The following is a 20,733-nucleotide window of genomic DNA, read 5'->3' as shown; positions in this document are numbered from 1 at the left end:
CACGGGCTGTGAAGCAGGTCTGCAGGTGTCTATCTTTCACTCCCCCTCTCTGTCTCCCTCCTCTCTCGATTTATGTCTATCCTATTCAATATCAAGGACATAACAATAAGGACATAACAACAACAATAATAACCACAACAATGATAAAAAACAAGGGAAACAAAAGGGAAAAAAAACTGCTCTACTAACAGAATTATTTTCCTGGCTGAAAAATCTGTCTTTTTTTTTCTTTTTTAAATTTTTTATTTATAAAAAGGAAACATTGACAAAACCATAGGATAAGAGGGGTACAACGACACACAACTCCCACCACCAGAACTCCAAATCCATCCCCTCCCCTGATAGCTTTCCTATTCTTTAACCCTCTGAGAGTATAGACCCAAGGTCATTATGGGGTGCAGAAGGTGGAAGGTCTGGCATCTGTAATTGCTTCCCCACTGAACATTGACAGGTTGATTCATACTCCCAGCCAGTCTCTCTTTCCCTAGTAGGGTGGGGTTCTGGAGAAGTGGGGTTCCAGGACACGTTGGTAGGGTTGTCTGTCCAGGTAAGTCTGGTTGGCATCATGCTAGCATCTGGAACCTGGTGGCTGGAAAGAGAGTTAACATATAAAGCCAAACAAATTGTTGATTAATTGTGAACCTAAAGTCTAGAATAGTGTGGATGAAGAGTTGGGGGGGTCTCCATTTTGTAGAGTTTGTAGGCATGTTTTAGTTATATTCCAAAGGACCTATGACTATACTAGAAGAAAAGAAAAAAAATTTTAAAAAAAGAAGAGAAGAAAATAAAAAGAAAAAAAACAAGGAAAAAAATAGAAAAAAAGAAAAAAAATCTGACCTTTTAACACAGCCAGGCAAATCACCTTTTACATCTGAGATAATCATGCCAAGAAATAGGATCTCTAACTGCTGAATCAGCTCACCTGAATGAAATTCCTCTCCTCCTGTCTATTATAGTTTAATAGCCTTGAATCCCATGAACCTTTTCATAATATGAGAAAAAAAAAAAGGGCTGGTAGTGATGACCTGGTTGAGTGCACATGTTACAATGCAGAAGGACCCAGCTTCAAGTCCCCAGTCCCTACCTGCAGGGTGATAGCTTCATGAATGGTAAATCCCCCCCTTCTCTCTTGATTTCTATCCAATAAATAAAAAGTAAATTAAAAATACTTTTTAGAAAGAGAGAAAAATGGGAGCCGGGCGGTAGTACAGCAGGTTAAGCACAGGTGGTGCAAAGCTAAGGGCCAACATAAGGATCCCGGTTTGAAACCCCGGCTCCACACCTGCAGAGGAGTCGCTTCACAGGTGGTGAAGCAGGTCTGCAGGTGTCTATCTTTCTCTTCCCCTCTCTGTCTTCCCCTATCTCTGTCCTATCCAACAATGATGACAATAATAACTACAACAATGAAACAACAAGGGCAACAAAAGGGAATAAATAAATAAATAAATATTTTTTTAAAAAAAAGAAAGAGAAAAATAAAAGTAGTTACCTCAGATCCATTGAGAGGACTCAAAGAGATAAGATATATTAAACAGTTCCTAACGCAGACATATTCAACCAATGTTATTTATTGTTGTAGTATGTAAGTGTCTTCATTTTGAGAACAAGTCAATAAGACAAGAAGTATATCTGAAATTGTCCAAGATGAGAAAGATTAATTTTTAGAGAAGCCATAGCTTCCTCTGAGAGTCCCGATACCTCTTTCCAATCTTGGCGCTGTATTTTCATTTTGAGTCAATCAGTGTTTATCAGAGTCTACCAAATATGACTGAATGTGATTCACACAACCTTTTATAACTACTAGCAACTCATTATATGATTATATGCCTCCCTGTAACATGGATTTCAATTAGCATCACTCCTTTATTTGAATAACAGCATATTGGTTTGGAAAAGATTTCAAAATGATTTAGTTTTGCTATGTCGGGTATTTGGCACAAATATCAATAATACCCCACTTCTTTATTATGGAAGATGTCATTAATCCTCCATAGTACCTTTTCTCTAAGAATCCAGGCATGCCCACTGATTCTTTCTCCATCTGCTCTAGGTGGCCATATCAGCTAATTGAAGTTAGCATGTAAATTGAAACATAATCACCATTCCAAAACAGTTCAACCACTAAATCCATGCAGTACTTCTGCCTACAAGATTATTTTCTCTTTTAACATAAATCTAGTGCTGTGAGAATCCCAGGTTAAGAAAATAAGAAACAAAGAGAAAATAATGTAATTAGCATCTACCATTAATATGCCAGGCATTAAAAAATACTTCTGGGAGTTGGGTTGTAGCGCAGCGGGTTAAGCACAGGTGGCGCAAAGCACAAGGACCGGCATAAGGATCCCGGTTCAAACCCCGGCTCCCCACCTGCAGGGGAGTCGCTTCACAGGTGGTGAAGCAGGTCTGCAGGTGTCTATCTTTCTCTCCTCCTCTCTGTCTTCCCCTCCTCTCTCCATTTCTCTCTGTCCTATCCAACGACAACAACAATAATAACTACAACAATAAAACAACAAGGGCAACAAAAGGGAATAAATAAATAAAATAAATTAAAAAATTTAAAAAAATACTTCTGTTTACATGAAAGAAAGTGATAACCAGAACATCACACTGGCATATGCATTGCCTGGAATTAAACTCAGGACCTCATTGTTGAGGGCCCAACATTTTATCTACTGCACAACTTCTCGAATCACTGTGCCAAGCATTTTTAGTCCCATTATTCAATTCACTGTCTTTAATAACTGTGGAGAGAATCTCATTTTAAAGTTAAGCCATAGCTCAACAAAGTTAGAATACTTTGTCCAAGGCCCCACAAAACATAAGCAAAATTAGATTGCAAGTCGTCTTAATTCTAAAGGTTATATTCTCCTCTTTTCTTATATACTTTATTTATTTGTTTATTTATCTGGGCAGAGACAAAAAATAAATGGAGAGAGGAATGGGAAGATAAACAGGGAGAGAGACAGAGAGACACCTGAAGCATTCCTTCACCACGTGTGAAGCTTTCCCACTGCAGAGGTTTGGATCGGATCTGGGTCCTTGTGCACTGCGGCATGTGCACTCAACTAGGTGTGCCACCACTGGCCCCATTATTCTTATCTCTCCATCATAAAGTCTCCTTAGGAGTTTTCAAATTTTCTTAAGGTTACATATCTGGCATCAGGTAGTTGGCAATATTTTCAAAAAAGTTATCATGTCTTAGAGATACTTTCAGACATTTTCTTATTTAATCATAAGTTATGACTTAATCTATAACTTCTCCATGTATAAATCTCTTTAATTTCTTCACCTTGACTCAAGAGCTCAAGAAATTCCTAATACATATGAAAGAGTTGAACTAGATGTTAAAGTTCTGGATGAAAACCAAAACAGAAGAGCTCATTGTTCTATTGGGAAATGAATTTAAATATATATTTTTGAAATAATTTTCCAGAGTTTTATAGGAATCTATACAGTTGCCATTTTGGACAAACCTACTTTTTATTTTCTTTTCTGTCTGGGAAAGAAATACAAGAGTGAAATCAAACATTTTGCAGAATTTTTATTTTAAAAATTGAAACCAGACGATGCCAGGGCTTTTTCTGTTGTGGTCTGAATATATCAATAGATCTAGTGATATTTCATCTGAGCTTTTCTTAAGTATAGTAAACCACAAATATGAATCTCATTATTGTGTCTGAATGGAAATATTTTATGAATTAAGATTTGCAAGCTTAATTTGTTTGATAATGAAACTTCTGTTTGGGGATGGGGAGGAAGGAAGCCACCAGTGCTTACGTCTTACAATTTAAGAAAACATTCAGTACTTGAAGGGTTTTGGATATAATGTAGGCCATTTGACTTGAATCTATAATGAAACCCAAAATTAGGGTCAAAAGAAATATCGCCAAATAAGCAATGGACCTAAAGTCATTATAACCAAAGAGATTCTAGAATATGGATAACTTTGCAATTGCTTATTTTACAGGAAATTCTGAAGTTCCAAGAGTAGATGTGACTTTCCCATGAGGGCTTGTCAGAAAGATAGTCCAGAGATTATTATCTGCTTCTTCAGTACTTCCCACTAACCCATGTAAACTTTCAATCTCCAAGAATTAAAATTTAAATAAAGGTCAAGATTCAGAAGGAAAGAACATCATCTGAATTTGACAAGTAACAAAAGCCACAATAATATTGGAAGGATTAAAAGCCCAAGATGTTTCCTTCAAACTAAAACTAGAGTCTAACACTGAGTATATTACAATCCTCACTAAGTTTACCTCTTGCCAAAGGTGTACTTCAGTTTACTTTCGTTCACACAGAAATGTTGTCTCAATGCTGATGGCTCTTGACCTTCAAGAACCCTTGAGATACTTAGCAGAATCTAATGGGAATGAACCATGTCTGTGGTGATCACTTTTATAACTCTTATATGTACTGTTATATATAACATAAAGAATACGCTCACCAAATAGCTGAATGAATAAAAATGAACAAATTCCAGGAGTGTGACTATGATGATGACCTTGATACATTTTGCTTTAAAAGGCATCAGAGGGTCATCAGGAAAATGAGAGTATTTGTTAATTTATTAATTTTGTTATGTCTAAGTTAAAATCATGAAGTGTGGTCACTATTTTATTTTAACAAGCATATTATGCTTGCACTATGTTCTAGACATAGTGCTTAGGGCATAGTACTTAGTGTTGGATTACTAGGGTATAGTTTCTGTCATTATGTATATTACAGGTTAACTTAATGAAAAGTAATGGTATGAGGACCAACTGTTTACAGTCTAATATAAATAATGAGTACCTATGAAGAAAGTATCTATTAATTGCTCAAAAAGAAAAGGCTATGCATTCATGATACAGCCACCCAAAAGAAATTTTAGAATGCCATATGGCACTTTAAAAATTAAAAAATTCCAGTGGGGGGTGGGGGTGGGTGGGTGGGATGGGACACAGTCTTTTGGTGGTGGGAATAGTGTTTATGAATACAGAAAAAAAAATTAAAAACTTGGGGCCAGGTGGTGGTGCACCTGGTTGAGCACATGCATTACAGTACGCAAGGACCCAGGTTCAAGTCCCTGGTCCTCACCTGCAGGGGGAAAGCTTTGCAAGTGGTGAACTAGTGTTGCAGGTGTCTCCCTTATCTTTCACCCTTTCTATCATTCCCTTCCTCTTGATTTCTGGCTGTTTCTATCAAACAAAATTGTTACAGCGCGAAATCAAACCACCATCCACTAAAAGGAAGAAAAAGATGTTTATTCACGAATTGCAATACGGGCCGAGATGGTGACCGGCAGCAGTCCACCAAGCTCGACCCTGAACAGGGCTCAAACCACACAATTTATAGGAATTCAGACTACACTCAGGGAGGGGGAACACATCACCTTATCAACCTACATCCAATAACAGGCTATAGCAAACACAAAATCCAATCATTTCAAACTTAGCAAAAGCATGATCCATTCAAAGCAAAGCGCGGGCTAGTTTTAAATATATTAAGATCACACAACCAATAAAATCTAGCCAGGTAGGGTCACCACATCCCTCCGCCATCAGTGACCCATTCCTAGAAAATAATTTCCTAGTGCAAAGGCCCTGATAAGCTTTGTCTGTTTGCAGGGTCTCAGTAAACATCCGGTGGCTTACTGATTAGGTCCTGTTCCTTTCAACAGGTGGCTTACTAATTAAGTCCTATTCCTAAAGGGACAAAGGGAAAGGAATTTTCTATCTTTCACCACCAACAACTTATACTAAAAGCACTTAACGAATAACTGCATGAAAGAGAACTTTTAAAACTACTTCTAACATTCTTTAAAACTACTGCTTCTAACAAAAATAAAGATATTAAAATTTTTTGAGAAAATTATAAAAAAATAAAAATATGTAATACATAGAGTTGAAATCAGCATTTATTGACCTTCCAGGAAGAAATTATAAGTGTTTATAACTATAAAGGGTATTTTTTCTTTATATTTTATTCTTCATGCCAAATTCAGAGACTGTCACATAATAGGTATTTGATAAATATACACTGAAATCGATAATTGGACATATGGATGGGCAGATAGATGGGTGGGTAGTTGAGAGGATGAAGCCCAGAGGATCAAGAAATTTGGAAAGCCCTTTATACAGATGTTCTCCATTGTCTCTTTGTTTTTCTCTTTGTGGATATGTGTAATGGTCCTCAGACTATGAATTACAAAAAAATCTTTCATATACACTAATTTTTAAAGTTCTCCAGTAGTTTGGAAGAAGAGGCAAAACAGTCAAATTTGCTAAGCTAGAGGAAGGATCTCTGGTTTTAATATCAGATATCTCTAACATGTAGCATAAAATTCTCACTCAACCCAACCTATACTCAAGATCTACTACTAATTAACTGGAGGTCTTCTGTGGGTGTTTCATTTCAGTTATTTTCTTTCATATGGTGAACTATCACTACTTAATTAGATGTAGTTTCCTGAAAGTTCTATTTATGATGATCTTGATAATGAGCAGGGTTCTAGAGAAATGATTTTGTATTGATAAGCAATGTCCATGATGTAAACCATAAGGATATATGTAGTTACCACAGATTTGTCATCCCTGAACTCTTAGGTATTCTATGGTTGCTTCTAAGCCCTGCTCCAATCTGATTTGCATTCTAGAATCTGATTCTTGCCTCTGTCAATGGAAAGTGTTGAAAAAATCCAGCCAAACATTTCCGGACAGGAGGAATGTCTTGAAAATCTAAACCACAGGCAGCCAGTTCTGGAGAAAGCCCTGGCTGAGTAGCATGGACTACCATCCCAGTAGCTGTACTCCCTCTTGGCCAGGATACTGACCTCCCAGAAAAAAACTCCACCCAAGCTCATGGGGTTGATTTTCTTGCTACTGAATGAGAATAGATAGAATAAACTAGGAAGGAAAACCAATAACCAAGTCCACACTCTCCTATGAATTCTGGTCATTAGAGCCAGGGAGACATGAGACAGCATAATGGTTATGCAAAAGACTTCCATGCCTGAGACTGACATCCCAGACTCAATGCTTGTTTAATAGTGCTCTAGTTTAAGAGAAAAAAGTAAAAAAATAAAAGAATTCTCCACACTTGACAAACTGAAACTCACATGGAGTTCTTTAAAATTCACTTCTGTGTTCTTCATTCTTCAGAGGTTAGTGTTCTACTACTGCCTCCTTTATACAGAGTCAAATTATCATACAAAAATAGTACATGTGTATAAAGACATGATAGGCACTAGCATAAGAGTGCCACCTGTGTATCTCTCATCCTCTCTCTTTTCTCACTTGTACTGAATAGGATTTTACTGTGAAGTTGATACTACTAAAGTTATCATTTTACAAATAGGGAAGTTGAGGTTCAGTGAGAGAATGTAACATATCCAAGGTCATGGCTATTAGATAGAACCATATGAATTTCTCTTTATCCAAATATTTTAGCCTACAAAATAGATATTTTTCTTTTTCCTTTTTTTTTTTTAACAGATCACTGCTCAGCTCTGGTTTATGGTAGTACAGGGGATTGTAAAATAGGCATTTTCATACAGTTGATAATAATGAATAATGGCACCTGTCAAAATTAGGACCCAATAGAATTTGACTGACTATAGAACAGGTGATCAAAACAATGCATAGACTCTCCTTAGGTATTAGCTGATTTTATTATTTATTATTTTCTAGAAGATTATCTATTCCCTTCACCAGACTGTAAAATCAACCAAAGCAAGAATTATCCATCTTTGGCTTCTGAAACACCTAACCAGTATGGTAATATTGCCTAGTTTTCACACTCATTCAGCTAATGTCTGTTGAATTCAAGAATGAATAACTTAAGAGCCAATTAACTTCAAGCCTCTAGAGTATGGCTGTGTCCATTAGCATCACAATTGGATACCAGTTGTGCCACTGTGCTATCTAAATGGATAAATGCCTCTGAGTGCTGGAATTTAAGCACTTAGAACTTCTTGGGGGTGTTTTGAAAGTTTTTTCTGTCCTTTTATGAGCAAAGTTATGTTGGATTAGCTCAACAGAAAGGATCAGATGTCCTCGGGGGAAAAAAATAATCCACACTTGATGCTGATGTTTCCTGGCTCTATTCTCCTTTTGACATATTCCAAGAAGAAATTTGTGGATGTTGGGAAGTACAAAAGGTGAAGAATTTCTAAAACTGTTAAGAACACCCATGTAAGCAACTCTATGCTTAACTTACTACACAATAAAATTCTCTGGCCTGCAACTAGAAAAAGAATTTATTGCAAGCTGCTTAGTGTGCTGCCAAGATGATGTGGAAAAAAAAAATTGATCTGAATTTCTAAACAGTAGGAATTCTCTTGGTCCCCCAAAGGCCAGAATATTTCATGTATTTGCCTAAGTCAACAAGATAAGCATATTTTGTGATCTACTAAAAGTGAAGTCATAAGTAATTGATCCTGAAATATAATAGTTGGAAGTCCTACTTTTATCTAAAATTAAAATTGTTGATTTTCCAGCTGTGTTCAGGGAAAAAGCAAAGATGGTTGATTTATTCAGTTAACAAAGTTTTTTTTTTTCCTGTGGTGAGGTGCATAAAAATTAAGTATTAATTTATTCCATGCTCTTTCCAAAAGGATATTGAGAAAAGCAGCTCTACTAGGCAAAAAACAAACAAAAATAAAAACGAGAGAGTATAAAATTATAAGCTAAAAATTCCTTGAGTCATGGTCGTCGTGATACAGTACTTTCCCTTAATAGTGAGTATTGTGTTTCCTCAGAGTAATATTCTGAAATCTATAACTCAAAAAAATCTGGAAAAATAATTCAGCAATCACATCTTATAACAAAAATAAAACAAGAACTAGTTTGCATCTTATAATTATTATGTTATAAAATTTTGGCATCCTCCCTTTTTCTACTGTATGTATGTGGGGGCTGATGATGCCATAAATCTACCAAGTATTTATGAATTTGGAAACTAAGTGGGATCATTGTTTATATTGCTCCATATCAGCTCTTCACAGTGACCCCTTAATGCCATAGTATGGTTTACACCCAATAGAACCAGACCTTCAGCTTTCAAACACATTACCCAACCTACACCTCACAAGGCAGCCCCCAAAGAAATTGTTGTTATTCCTGTTGTCTGATTTCTTCTCATTATTTTTACATTCCAACCTCTTTGCATTATCATATGTTTTATTCTCTTTCTAGACTCTGATCAATTGAAAGTTTTATTCACCTACTACAGTTGTTTTATTCACTTTACAGAGTCTCACTCATGTTTCATCCCATTCTGATGGAACCTCTTTCGAAGTGGCTTTTTTGAACCCTTCAAAAAAAAAATGTAGGCTTCTTCCACCTTGAATGCTGGTAAATCATGTCCTCAGACCACAATAATTCAGTCAGAAATGCAATCCTCAATAATCACTTTTACTTCAGTTCAGTACTGCAATACCTCTATGCCAGTGCATATCTCTAACATATAGTGCAAAATCCTCACTCAACCCAACCCATACTCAAGTAATTATTACCCTAGACATTTTTGCCTTAGTGTCTCAACTAACAACTTCAATAGTCTTTTATTTAACTAATTTTGTAACATTCAAAAATTTGGGGGGTAAAAGCACAAACTTTTTTTTTTAATTTGATGCATGGACATTCCTCAATTAATAAAATAAAATAAATAAATGAAATAAAAATTTATGGAAAGAGCATGGAAATGAAAGACTTGTGAAAAGCAAAATGATTGAAAGATATAATGAATGAATGAATGTGAAGCCAAAGATTCGTCCAATAAGTCAACAAGGTTAACTACGCTGGTTTGAGAGAAGACTTGCTATGCCTTATTTTTCATCATAATTTTTGTTCCACAGCTTTGCCTTAGTCACAGATGCACTAATTTAGGAAATTGAGTTGAATAAGAAAGGTAACTCTGAAGGAGCTTTGGAGTTCTTCCAAAGGGTTGTTTGCTTTTAGTTTGGTTTCTGGTCTAACCAAAGAAAAAATGTCCTAGTAGATGTTACATTTATATGATACCTATCAGATGTTACTATAAATAGAATGTGGTGGGACTATGAATAGGGAATTCTTAATCTTTGGATCACAGTCACTGCTTTCTGGATTCCCAAGCCCCTATTCAATCCTACCAAAAAAAAAAGTTTTTCAGATCATTTTTCCTTGATATAATCCTTCTCTAGGCATATAAAGGTGGTAATCACTTAAAATCATGTTGGAACATTCCATCACTGGGTAAGATCTTCTTGGAGGAAAGAAGAAACCTTTATTTCACTATGAGCAATCCTAACAATTACATCTAATGGACATAAAATTTGAATGAAATATGTGCAAGTATAAGAATTTCACTAGTATAGTAAAATAAGTTCCCATTTATGAAATAAATTATCAGCAACCAAATACAGTAATTCTCAAATATTTTCTTGACAAATTAAAACTGCTTAAAAACTCCCTCATAATATTGTATTCCATTCCATTCTTTTTACTCGTCTCAAATTGTATTCTTTGTAAGAGGTATGTCCTACCGTTCAACAATTATTATTTTTCTTACTTCCATGAACAAAAATAATTTGCATTCCATCTTACTTTGTTCTCAAAGTATTGAATGAATGATACTGTTTTCTTAATTATTTCATTGAGCCCTCTTAGGATTAGCTCACAGTCTTATATTTATGTCATCCATAGAACTTTTATTGTGTGAAGCACAGTAAGCAGTGCCAGACTATTTGGTCTTTCATAGAAAAATACCATAGATTGAGTGGTGTTGATAGAGACTTATTTTCTCACAGTTTTATACTTGGAACCTTAGATTAATATTTATGAAAAATCAGTTCTGATAAGACCTATCTTCCTGGTTTGCAGCTAGTCATGTTTTCACTGTGTTTCCATATAGCTCTTTTTCTGTGTGTAAGGAAAAAGAGAGAAAGAGAGAGAGAGAGAGAGAAACATATCAGTGCTTCCCTTCTTAAAAGAACATCAATACTATCATATTAGAGGCCCATAGTTTAACTTCATTTAACTTCAGTCACCATCCTAAAATTCCTTTCACTAAATTCAGTCATATTCAGAGGTAGGACTTCAACATATATATTCAATATTTGGGTGGGGGGAAAGGCACCATTTAACCCTTAACATTCTATAAGAATAGTGTAAGCTTATTGATTTAGAAAAGAAGTCAGAAATACATGGGCATAATTTTTAAGCCAATCTTACTCTGAATTATGATTTGAATGCCAGATTTAAGAAAACTGTCAGGTTCTTGAATAAACTTATGGTTTTGTGTTTGTTTTTCCTTTTTTAAATCAAGATAAGATACTGAGATTTACAGAGGTAAAGTACAACAAACATATATTAATACATAGTTTGATTATGTTAAAACTCAGTTTATCAGGAGTCGGGAGGTATCGCAGTGGGTTAAGCGCACGTGCCACGAAGCGCAAGGACTGACATAAGGATCCCGGTTTGAGTCCCGGGCTCCTCACATGCAGGGGAGTCGCTTCAGAGGTGGTGAAGCAGGTCTGCAGGTGTCTGTCTTTCTCTCCCCTTCTCTGTCTTCCTCTCCTCTCTTAATTTCTCACTGTCCTATCCAACGACAGCAACAACAATAATAATAACCACAACAATGATAAAACAACAAGGGCAACAAAGGGGAAAAGAAAAAAACTCAGTTTATATGCTGGGGCTCCTAATTTTAATCTGTGACTCCTTTAATAATGTAGAACCAGCAGATGGTGTTAAATTCAAATAGGAGACCCGGCAGTGGTGCACTTGGATAAGCACTAATGTTACAATGCAGAAGATGCTGAGTTCAAGTCACTGATCCCCACTTGTAGGGGAAAGCTTCACAAGTGGTGAAGCTTGGCTGCAGGTGTCTCTCTCCCTCTCTATCTCCCCCTTACTCCATTTTTCTCTGTCTCTATCCAATAATAGATAGTGAATATTAAAAAATTAAATAGTCGTAAAAGGTAGGAGTTATTGAAGATCTATTAGGTCTATGACCTTCATGTGACTACAGTGATTCACTCAGTAATATTGAAAGCATCCATAAATATATAAATAACTTCTACTTAATGTTTTCACTTGCATCATTATTTTAACAGTGACTTTAGTCATATGATCTTTCTGTACAGAAAGTGAAATAAGGCATAATAAAATTTATAACTTTTTTTAAAAAATATTTTTATCACTGAGGCTTGGTACCTATATAATGAATCCAACTTTCCCAGGGTCCTTTTTTCCTCTTCTTTTATTTGATAGAACAGAGAATAATTAAAAGGAGAGGAGGATATAAAAAGGGGGAAAGAAAGAGAGATATCTGCGGCACTACTTTATCACTTGTGAAGCTTCCCCCTTCCAGGTAGGGAGTGGGGGCTTGAACACAGGTCCTTGAGCATGGTAGCAAGAGTGCTTTACTATGTGTGTCACCACTCAGCTTCAAGCTTATAACTTTTCAAGTTGAAGTTGAGATCCAAACTCACATCTGGTCATTCTTATTCTAAGCTTTTGCTCCTTCTTTACTATCTACCTAAATTTAAAATGAGTTGAATTACAAGGTCCTCTTAGAGACCATCTTAAATCAACAGTGCAGTGAATGTTGACAGATTATCAGGAGAACTTCAAATACAGAGACATACATTCAAATTTTGCCTGGAATTGCAGAAACTCTATTATAAAAAATAAAAAGCAGATGCTAATGAATTCGTTCTCCCTTGCTTACTTCTAGAAGGAGATTTCTCTGAAGGAATACTGGAACAACTGACTTGGATTCTACTCTGCTCCCAAGTCCTTAATTTTGCCTCAGAGCAAGACACTTTAGGATCCCTAAAACCCTTAACATCTGGCCAAATCCACCTTTACCATGGGGACTATGACTCAGCTATTGTTCAGTGTTTCCCTGATAACTTTGCTCATTCTCCCTGCTGAAGGAGGAGTTCTTAAGAGAGTCATCAGGTACAAGCGACAAAGTGGGGTAAATGTCACCCTGCCAAAGGAAAACCAGCCAGTTGTGTTCAACCATGTCTACAATATCAAGCTGCCTGTAGGGTCTCAATGCTCAGTGGATCTGGAATCACCCAGTGGGGAGAAAGATGTGGCCCCACCATCGGGGCCCAGTGAAAGCTTCCAGGAGCAGACAGTGGATGGGGAGAACCAAATAGTCTTCACACACCGCATCAACATCCCCCGGCAGGCTTGTGGTTGTGCAGCTGCTCCTGATATCAAAGAGCTTCTGAGCCGGTTAGAGGAGCTGGAGAGTGTGGTGGCTTCCCTTCGGGAGCAGTGCACCCTTGGAGCTGGCTGCTGTCTACAGCCTGCAGAAGGTAAGAAGTAGGTACAAACGCAGGCACCTCAAATACAATGGGAGATGTAATGAACATAGTTGGATCGACCGTAAAGTGGGTCCTACCCTTTGTGGGCAACTACTGTCATACTGGGTTCATTAAAAAGAGATTGTATGGGTAAATTAATGTGGGTAATCTGACCATCCAAAGTTTTAAGCAAATGCTTCTCAAGGGAATTTTTGAGACTCTGTGGAGACTTTTCTTGAAAACCCTTGTTTACTTTATTATTTTTCTACAATATTTTCTTTTTAAATTTGTGACTAATTGTCTATACCACAACCACCACCAAATTCTGTGCCCCTACTCTTCCAATTATTTGGGGTATATAGTTTCACAACACAACCTCCATCAATGTTTGGTGGTGTCCCCCGAAACCACCAGTTTTCATAAAATCTAAAATATAGTTTAGTTGCTTTTTTTTAAAAAAAAATTATATTCCACACATGAGTGAAACCAACTGGTTGTCTTTGTATTTATTTCCATTTGCTAAAGTTGATAGAACTAGAGAAGGTTCAACAGATTCAAGTATGTGTTTATTTATTTGCCTCCTGGGTTGTAGCTGGGGCTCAGTGCCTGCACCACAAATCCACTGCTCCTGAAGGCCATTGTTTCCCCTTTCGTTGCCCTTGTTGTTGTATCGTTGTGGTTATTATTATTATTGTTGTTGTTGTTGGATAGGACAGAGAGAAATTGAGAGAGGAAGGGAACACAGAGAAGGGGAGAGAAAGATAGGCACCTGCAGATGTACTTCACCACCCTTCAGGTGGGGAGCCGGGGCTTGAATCAGGATACTTGCTGGTCATTGCGCTTGGCGCCATGTGCGCTTAACCTGCTGCACTACTGCTCAACCCCAAATAATTATTTTTTAAACATTCCTTTCCTTCCTATTATTGACAGGGAAATAAAATCTATCAGTACAGCTAGGTGCAAAGAAAGGGAAGTCAGGTTTGTTTCTTCTTGAGGTAATGAAGAGTACAGGTACTTATGCAAATCAGGATACTGTATAAATTTTAGAGAATTCCAGTCGGATTGGCTGCAGTATCACTGTAAGAGTAGTCAGGAAAAAGGGGGAAAAAAGTTAGAGGCATGTGAATTTCATAGGAGCAGAGCAAGTGGTGGTGTCCTGATAGACTTCAGCATAAAACCACTCTTTAGCTCATTTCAGTTATGGAAAATCAAAATTTTGATCTTGTAAAACCACACACCAGTTGGAATCAACTCAAAAAACTTGGAAAGTGAACATCATAGTGAAGACAAGACTAGATTCTTAATGCCCTTGTTTGACTTTGCTATAACCCCTAGCTAATGGACTATTGGTCCCATTTGGCCAATGAAAAAACACAACTCTAGAGAATTGAGTTTAGTTCTGTAACTTTCTTCAGTATAACTTATGTGCCTGATCTCAACTTGGCACCAAAGTGGCAACATAGCCCAGTATAATGCATTCCACAGGGAAATGATTTGCAATCACCAGGGTCATATGAATACATGAAAGTTTGATGAAACCTAGAGATTCTTCCTCACCCAGTGTTGAAAAGTGAAAACATATATTATTATTTCTACTACTACTGTAAACATATAAGCATAATATTGTTGTATATTTCAGAGATTACAGGCTAAAAAGTCATCTCTAATATAACTGAGTGTGAGTCCCTCTTTACACGAAGTAATTGGTTTCTGTGCCAAACGTGGAGTGTTGAACTCCATACTTTGGCTGAATCTGAGTCTGGATTTCATGAATAGCAAATCTGTACATCGAGTTATTTTTAGTAGAAGCCGCTGTGCTTCTTGCAGGTCGCCTAGATGCCCGTCCTTTCTGCAGTGGCCGGGGAAACTTCAGCACGGAAGGATGTGGCTGCATTTGTGAACCCGGCTGGAAAGGCCCCAACTGCTCTGAGCCCGAGTGTCCAGGCAACTGTCACCTTCAAGGCCAGTGCATCGATGGCCAGTGTGTCTGCAATGAAGGCTTCATGGGGGAGGACTGCAGCCAAATGGCCTGTCCCAGCGACTGCAACGACCAGGGCAAGTGTGTATCTGGAGTCTGCGTCTGTTTTGAAGGCTACTCAGGGGAGGACTGCAGCCAGGAAGTGTGCCCGGTGCCCTGCAGCGAAGAGCACGGCCGCTGTGTGGACGGCCAGTGTGTGTGCCAGGATGGCTTTGCTGGCGAGGACTGCAACGAGCCTCTGTGCCTGAACAACTGCTACAAGCGTGGGCGTTGCGTAGAGAACGAGTGTGTGTGTAACGAGGGCTTCATGGGTGAGGACTGCAGTGAGCTTATCTGTCCCAATGACTGCTTTGACCGTGGCCGCTGTGTTAATGGTACCTGCTACTGCGAAGAGGGCTTCACAGGGGAGGACTGTGGCCAGCTCACCTGTCCTAATGCCTGTCATGGCCAGGGCCGTTGTGAGGAGGGCCAGTGTGTCTGCTACCAGGGCTTTACTGGGGTGGACTGCAGTGAGAAGAGGTGTCCTGCTGACTGTCACAACCACGGCCGCTGTGTGGATGGAAAGTGCGAGTGTGATGATGGCTTCACAGGGGAAGACTGTGCCGAACTCCAGTGTCCCAATGGATGTAGTGGCCATGGCCGATGCGTCAATGGGCAGTGCGTGTGTGATGAGGGTTATATCCAGGAGGACTGTAGCCAGCTGCGGTGTCCCAACGACTGTCACAACCGAGGCCAATGCATCCAGGGGAATTGTGTGTGCCAGCAAGGCTTCCAGGGCTTTGACTGCAGTGAGATGAGCTGCCCCAACGACTGCCACCACCATGGTCGCTGTGTGAATGGCATGTGTGTTTGTGATGATGACTACACCGGGGAAGACTGTCGGGATCGGCGGTGCCCTGGGGACTGTAGCCAGCGGGGCCGCTGTGTGGATGGGCAGTGTGTGTGTGAGGATGGCTTCACAGGCCCTGACTGTTCAGAACTCTCCTGTCCCAGCGACTGCCACCGACAGGGTCGCTGTGTCAATGGGCAGTGTGTCTGTTATGAGGGCTTCATGGGCAAAGACTGCAAGGAGCGCAAGTGCCCTGCAGACTGTCATGGCCAGGGCCGCTGTGTAGATGGCCACTGCATCTGCCATGATGGCTTTGAAGGCCTGGACTGTGGGCAGCGCTCCTGTCCCAATGGCTGCAGTAACCAGGGGCAGTGTGTTGCTGGCCGCTGCATCTGCAATGAAGGATACACTGGAGAGGACTGCTTGCAGGGTGAGTGCCAAGTGCCTGTGCTTTTAACTTACTTGGTAATGGCCATAACAGTGTGCACCCGCCATGTGCTAGGAAACATATTAAACATGCCTGTGCATGCCACCTGTTAGTCACTTATTGCAGGGACACCTATTAGAAGGTTTGAAAGCACAGAGAAGTTATGGAGTTGTTGCCAAAATATACAGTTAATATTTTACAGAGCTGACACTTGAGCCTGCCTAATGCAGCCATCAATACATCAATATATTGAGTGTAATAACCATTACCCAAGGTGAGGCAGATGAAATAATCAATGTCTTTGTGCTTAGCATCACCTTCTTTCCAACTCCCAACTCACCTGAAATCAAACAAACCGAATCCCTCTATGTCAATGGAAGTGAAAATTTAGCAGAAATAGAATGAATAATGATATAATGACATAGAACAGTTTTAAATACACACTTGGTTTTAAAAAAGTACTTGTCGTCTATAACGCAGATCCATCTCTACCTTATCATTATTTTCTTTGATTCCAATGTCTTTGATGCCTTAAAAGTGCACTAAACATGATGTATCATAAGCACCAAGTAAACACTGGTTTAGTAAAACACAACAAAGATGAATGATGCTCACATCTCTCTGTATGTGCCCCTTAATCATCCATATTATACTTGTCATAGTGGAATTTTTCTGCATTAAATTAATTTTAAATTTAATTTTCTGATTAAAGCTATTAGTAGATATGAATAAACAGTTCTGTGTTTAATATGGTCAAGACAGGAAATTCTGGTTTTGGGTAATAGAAGGGTGGGGGAAGGAGAAGTGAATTCCAAATCTGATGTATACATAGTTAAGCAAGTCCTGCCACCTCAAATCGAATCCATAAAATGAAAGAATTTAAGCAAGATGAGTCTAGGATATCTCTAGTGCTAAAGATGCATGATTTAAAGTAAAGGTTAAAGCAGGTAACAAAGCTCAATTTGAACTCCCCTCTTGCAAATAGACTGAATCTGAATAAATGCTAGTGAGTGGAGAAGTTAGAGAGCCCTTTCATACTGATGGCCACATTGAAGACCTGGAACTTTATCTTGAAGGCAATGTGTGGTCAGCAAAAGGTTTAATGATGTAGAGATTTTAGAAAGTGGGCCTGCACTTCAAAATATGGAAGCTAAACTTGAGGACTTTTTTTTTTTTTTTTACTAATGGTGAAAGGAAATAATCCTGGAGAGATTTTATGAAATATGTTGTTAATAATGGTTGTCCTTTTTTGTCCCTTCCAGTGTCCCCTCCTAAAGACCTTATTGTGACAGAAGTGACAGAAGAGACAGTAAACCTGGCCTGGGATAATGAGATGCGGGTCACAGAGTATCTCATCATCTCCACACCCACCCATGAGGATGGCCTAGAAATGCAGTTCCGTGTTCCTGGGGACCAGACATCTACCACCATTCGGGAGCTGGAACCTGGTGTGGAATATTTTATCCAAGTCTTCGCCATCCTTGAGAACAAGAAAAGCATTCCTGTCAGTGCCAGAGTGGCCACTTGTGAGTGCATGCTTTTCTCTGCAGTTTCAACTGCTCTTCTCTCACCTTGAGAGACTCTGCCCATCTAGCTCTATAGCGTCGTTTATAATTATGCCAGTTAAGTGATGGAGTCCAGTTGAAAACACCAAATATTTCTTGAGAAGGAACTCCTCACTTTTTAAAATGTCTGTTCCTTGGACCAGTGAAACAGTTCACTTGAATAGTGTGCTGTTTTGCTATGTGCATGAACCAGTAGATGGCACTCCCCAAAAGTCGTTAAGTATTTCCCATCTCTGATGATCAGTCTCTGCTGTAGCAGACATCCATCCACCTGAGGTTTAGTGCATGAAATCAATGTTATATGACTTTCAGCACACCCTTCTCACCTCCTCTCTGTACTCTTCAACAGACTTACCTGCACCTGAAGGGTTAAGATTTAAGTCTATCAAGGAGACATCTGTGGATGTGGAGTGGGATCCTCTAGACATTGCTTTTGAAACATGGGAGATCAGTTTTCGCAATATGGTAAGGTGCACAAAAGAGTGAGGATATTTGACTACAAAGGTCTGCAAGATGATCAAAGTGTCCAGTGATTTTTTTATATCAACTTAATTTCATAAGCTTTTAGTTAGGGACAAGGTCCTAATTTATACCTGGCATATCTACTAATAGCTTTGAGGCTGAACTTCTAAGACAGCATACATTATCTCTAGGTTTTTTTGTATATTTATTTTTATATATTTAATTTTTACCAGAGCAGTGCACATCTCTGGCCTATGGTGCTACATAAGATTGAACCTAGGACTTAAGAGCATAAAAGTCTTTTGCATATACATTGTTCTGTCTCCTTTACCCTATCTCCAGGTTTTTGAAAGCCTATTATATTCTTGTGAATCTTTACACATAGGTAAAGAGAAGAACTAGTACCTGTTTTAAATGTCTATAGACATAACAGAGACTCAATATTCTTTTTCTGTGGGCCAAAAAGTACATGTGAGTCAAGGAAATGGGTTTCTAGGTTCAAGGCCAGGCTCTACCATTAACCAACTAAGTGACAATGGAACAAGCACTCAACTCCTGTAACACTGCCTTCTAGGTCTATCAAAGGAGGTGTTGAGCTTGTGGCATTGCTATTTGTTTAACTCTCACATTTTATCATTAGAATTGTTCATCAAAGAAGTGATGAAAAGTTTGGATGGAAGCAAACTTAAAGCGTTTATTTTTCATCTCTGTATTTTCAATATCTATAATATTGATAGGATGCCTAGTAAGTATTTAGAGAACACAAGAAAAAAAAATGAAAGGGGAATGAACAAATCAATCACAAGAAGGACAAGGCTGATGCTTCCTTTAGGTCTTACCATACTGTCCCTGTCTTTCAGAATAAAGAGGATGAGGAAGAGATCACCAGAAGTCTAAGAAGGCCAGAGACCACATACCTGCAAACTGGCCTTGCTCCAGGGCAAGAGTATGAGATAACTTTGCACATTGTGAAAAACAATACCCGGGGCCCAGGTCTGAAGACAGTAACAACCACCCGTAAGCATCATCTTTAATACCTCTGACACAGTGATAAAGCTTACTGTGCCTTATAATGCCTTTGGTTGCTAACAAGATCTCTTATATAGTGTTTGCACCAACTAATTTTTGTTATATAAATAGGGGAACATTTAGTGGCTTAAACCAGTAACCCCACACATTGGCGATATGAAGTGGGACTTAGGCAATTATTCTGTGCTTAACTGAACTCACTTAGGCACGCGTGTGGGTTGAGGTTGGGATGACAGAAGTAAGGTGCCTTTCTGTACCACACACTTTCTCCAGTATGCTGGCCTAGGCCTGCTCACAAGGAAACTGCACAGATCCCAAACTGGTACTATATCACTACTATGGAAGCAGGTCCCAAAGGAGCCCTGGGTAAGAGAAACAGTCCACCTCTGAATCAGATTTTCAAAATGATGTTACAAAGGGATGGAATTGCAGGAAGATAAATAATTGATACCAATGCAAACAATATAGTCCATCATCTCACTTTGTATTAGCACCCAGTTTCCATGAAAAAGATAGGTGTAATATGAGTGCTGTTCTTTTACAAGAAAAGAAACTGAAACATAGAAAGTTGAAATATATTTAATAAACACATTGTTGACACTATCGGGTAGGACCACTGCTTATAATCAACATCTAGTTTTATAACTTTAATTTCACAATTATTATTGACTGCACTGCTGTATGTGGAGGCTTGACTCCATGCCTTCAACAGGAATCTTAATGTCACTCAGTGCTAATGATGTCAGAACCTCTTCAAAGTAGCACAGCGTTGGCACTATGAATTCACTTAGAGGGAAGGGGGAATCTGAATTTGTTCTACTAGGAAGCATTTCTTTCTTTTTTTTTTTTTTCTTTCTTTCCTCCTCCAGGGTTATTGCTGGGCTCGGTGCCTGCACCATGAATCCACCGCTCCTGGAGGCCATTTTTTCCCCTTTTGTTGCCCTTGTTGTTGTAGCTTCGTTGTGGTTATTATTATTGCCCTTGTTGACGCAATTCGTTGTTGGATAGGACAGAGAGAAATGGAGAGAGGAGGGGAAGACAGAGAAGGGGAGAGAAAGATAGACACCTGCAGACCTGCTTCACCGCCCGTGAAGCGACTCCCCTGCAGGTGGGGAGCCGGGGACTCGAACCGGGATCCTTACGCCTGTCCCTGCGCTT

The 20,733-nt window shown here is 38.8% G+C and overlaps 1 protein-coding gene across 9 annotated transcripts in view; it reads left to right on the top strand.

Annotated features, from left to right (window-relative positions):
* Window positions 1–20,733, top strand: part of TNC (tenascin C) — a 98,469-nt gene that overhangs the window by 15,860 nt on the left and 61,876 nt on the right. For all 9 annotated transcript variants that reach the window (XM_060200038.1, XM_060200041.1, XM_060200039.1 and 6 more), the window contains exons 2-6: window positions 12,703–13,297; window positions 15,113–16,522; window positions 17,782–18,045; window positions 18,434–18,549; window positions 19,407–19,563. In XM_060200038.1, coding sequence (XP_060056021.1) covers window positions 12,838–13,297; window positions 15,113–16,522; window positions 17,782–18,045; window positions 18,434–18,549; window positions 19,407–19,563 — 2,407 coding nt within the window. In that variant the 5' untranslated portion in view covers window positions 12,703–12,837. The remainder of the gene's footprint in view (window positions 1–12,702; window positions 13,298–15,112; window positions 16,523–17,781; window positions 18,046–18,433; window positions 18,550–19,406; window positions 19,564–20,733) is intronic.

The sequence above is a fragment of the Erinaceus europaeus genome, chromosome 10, assembly GCF_950295315.1.
Source record: "Erinaceus europaeus chromosome 10, mEriEur2.1, whole genome shotgun sequence".
NCBI classification, from domain to species: domain Eukaryota; kingdom Metazoa; phylum Chordata; class Mammalia; order Eulipotyphla; family Erinaceidae; genus Erinaceus; species Erinaceus europaeus.
This window is presented reverse-complemented; position numbering and strand designations above follow the sequence as displayed.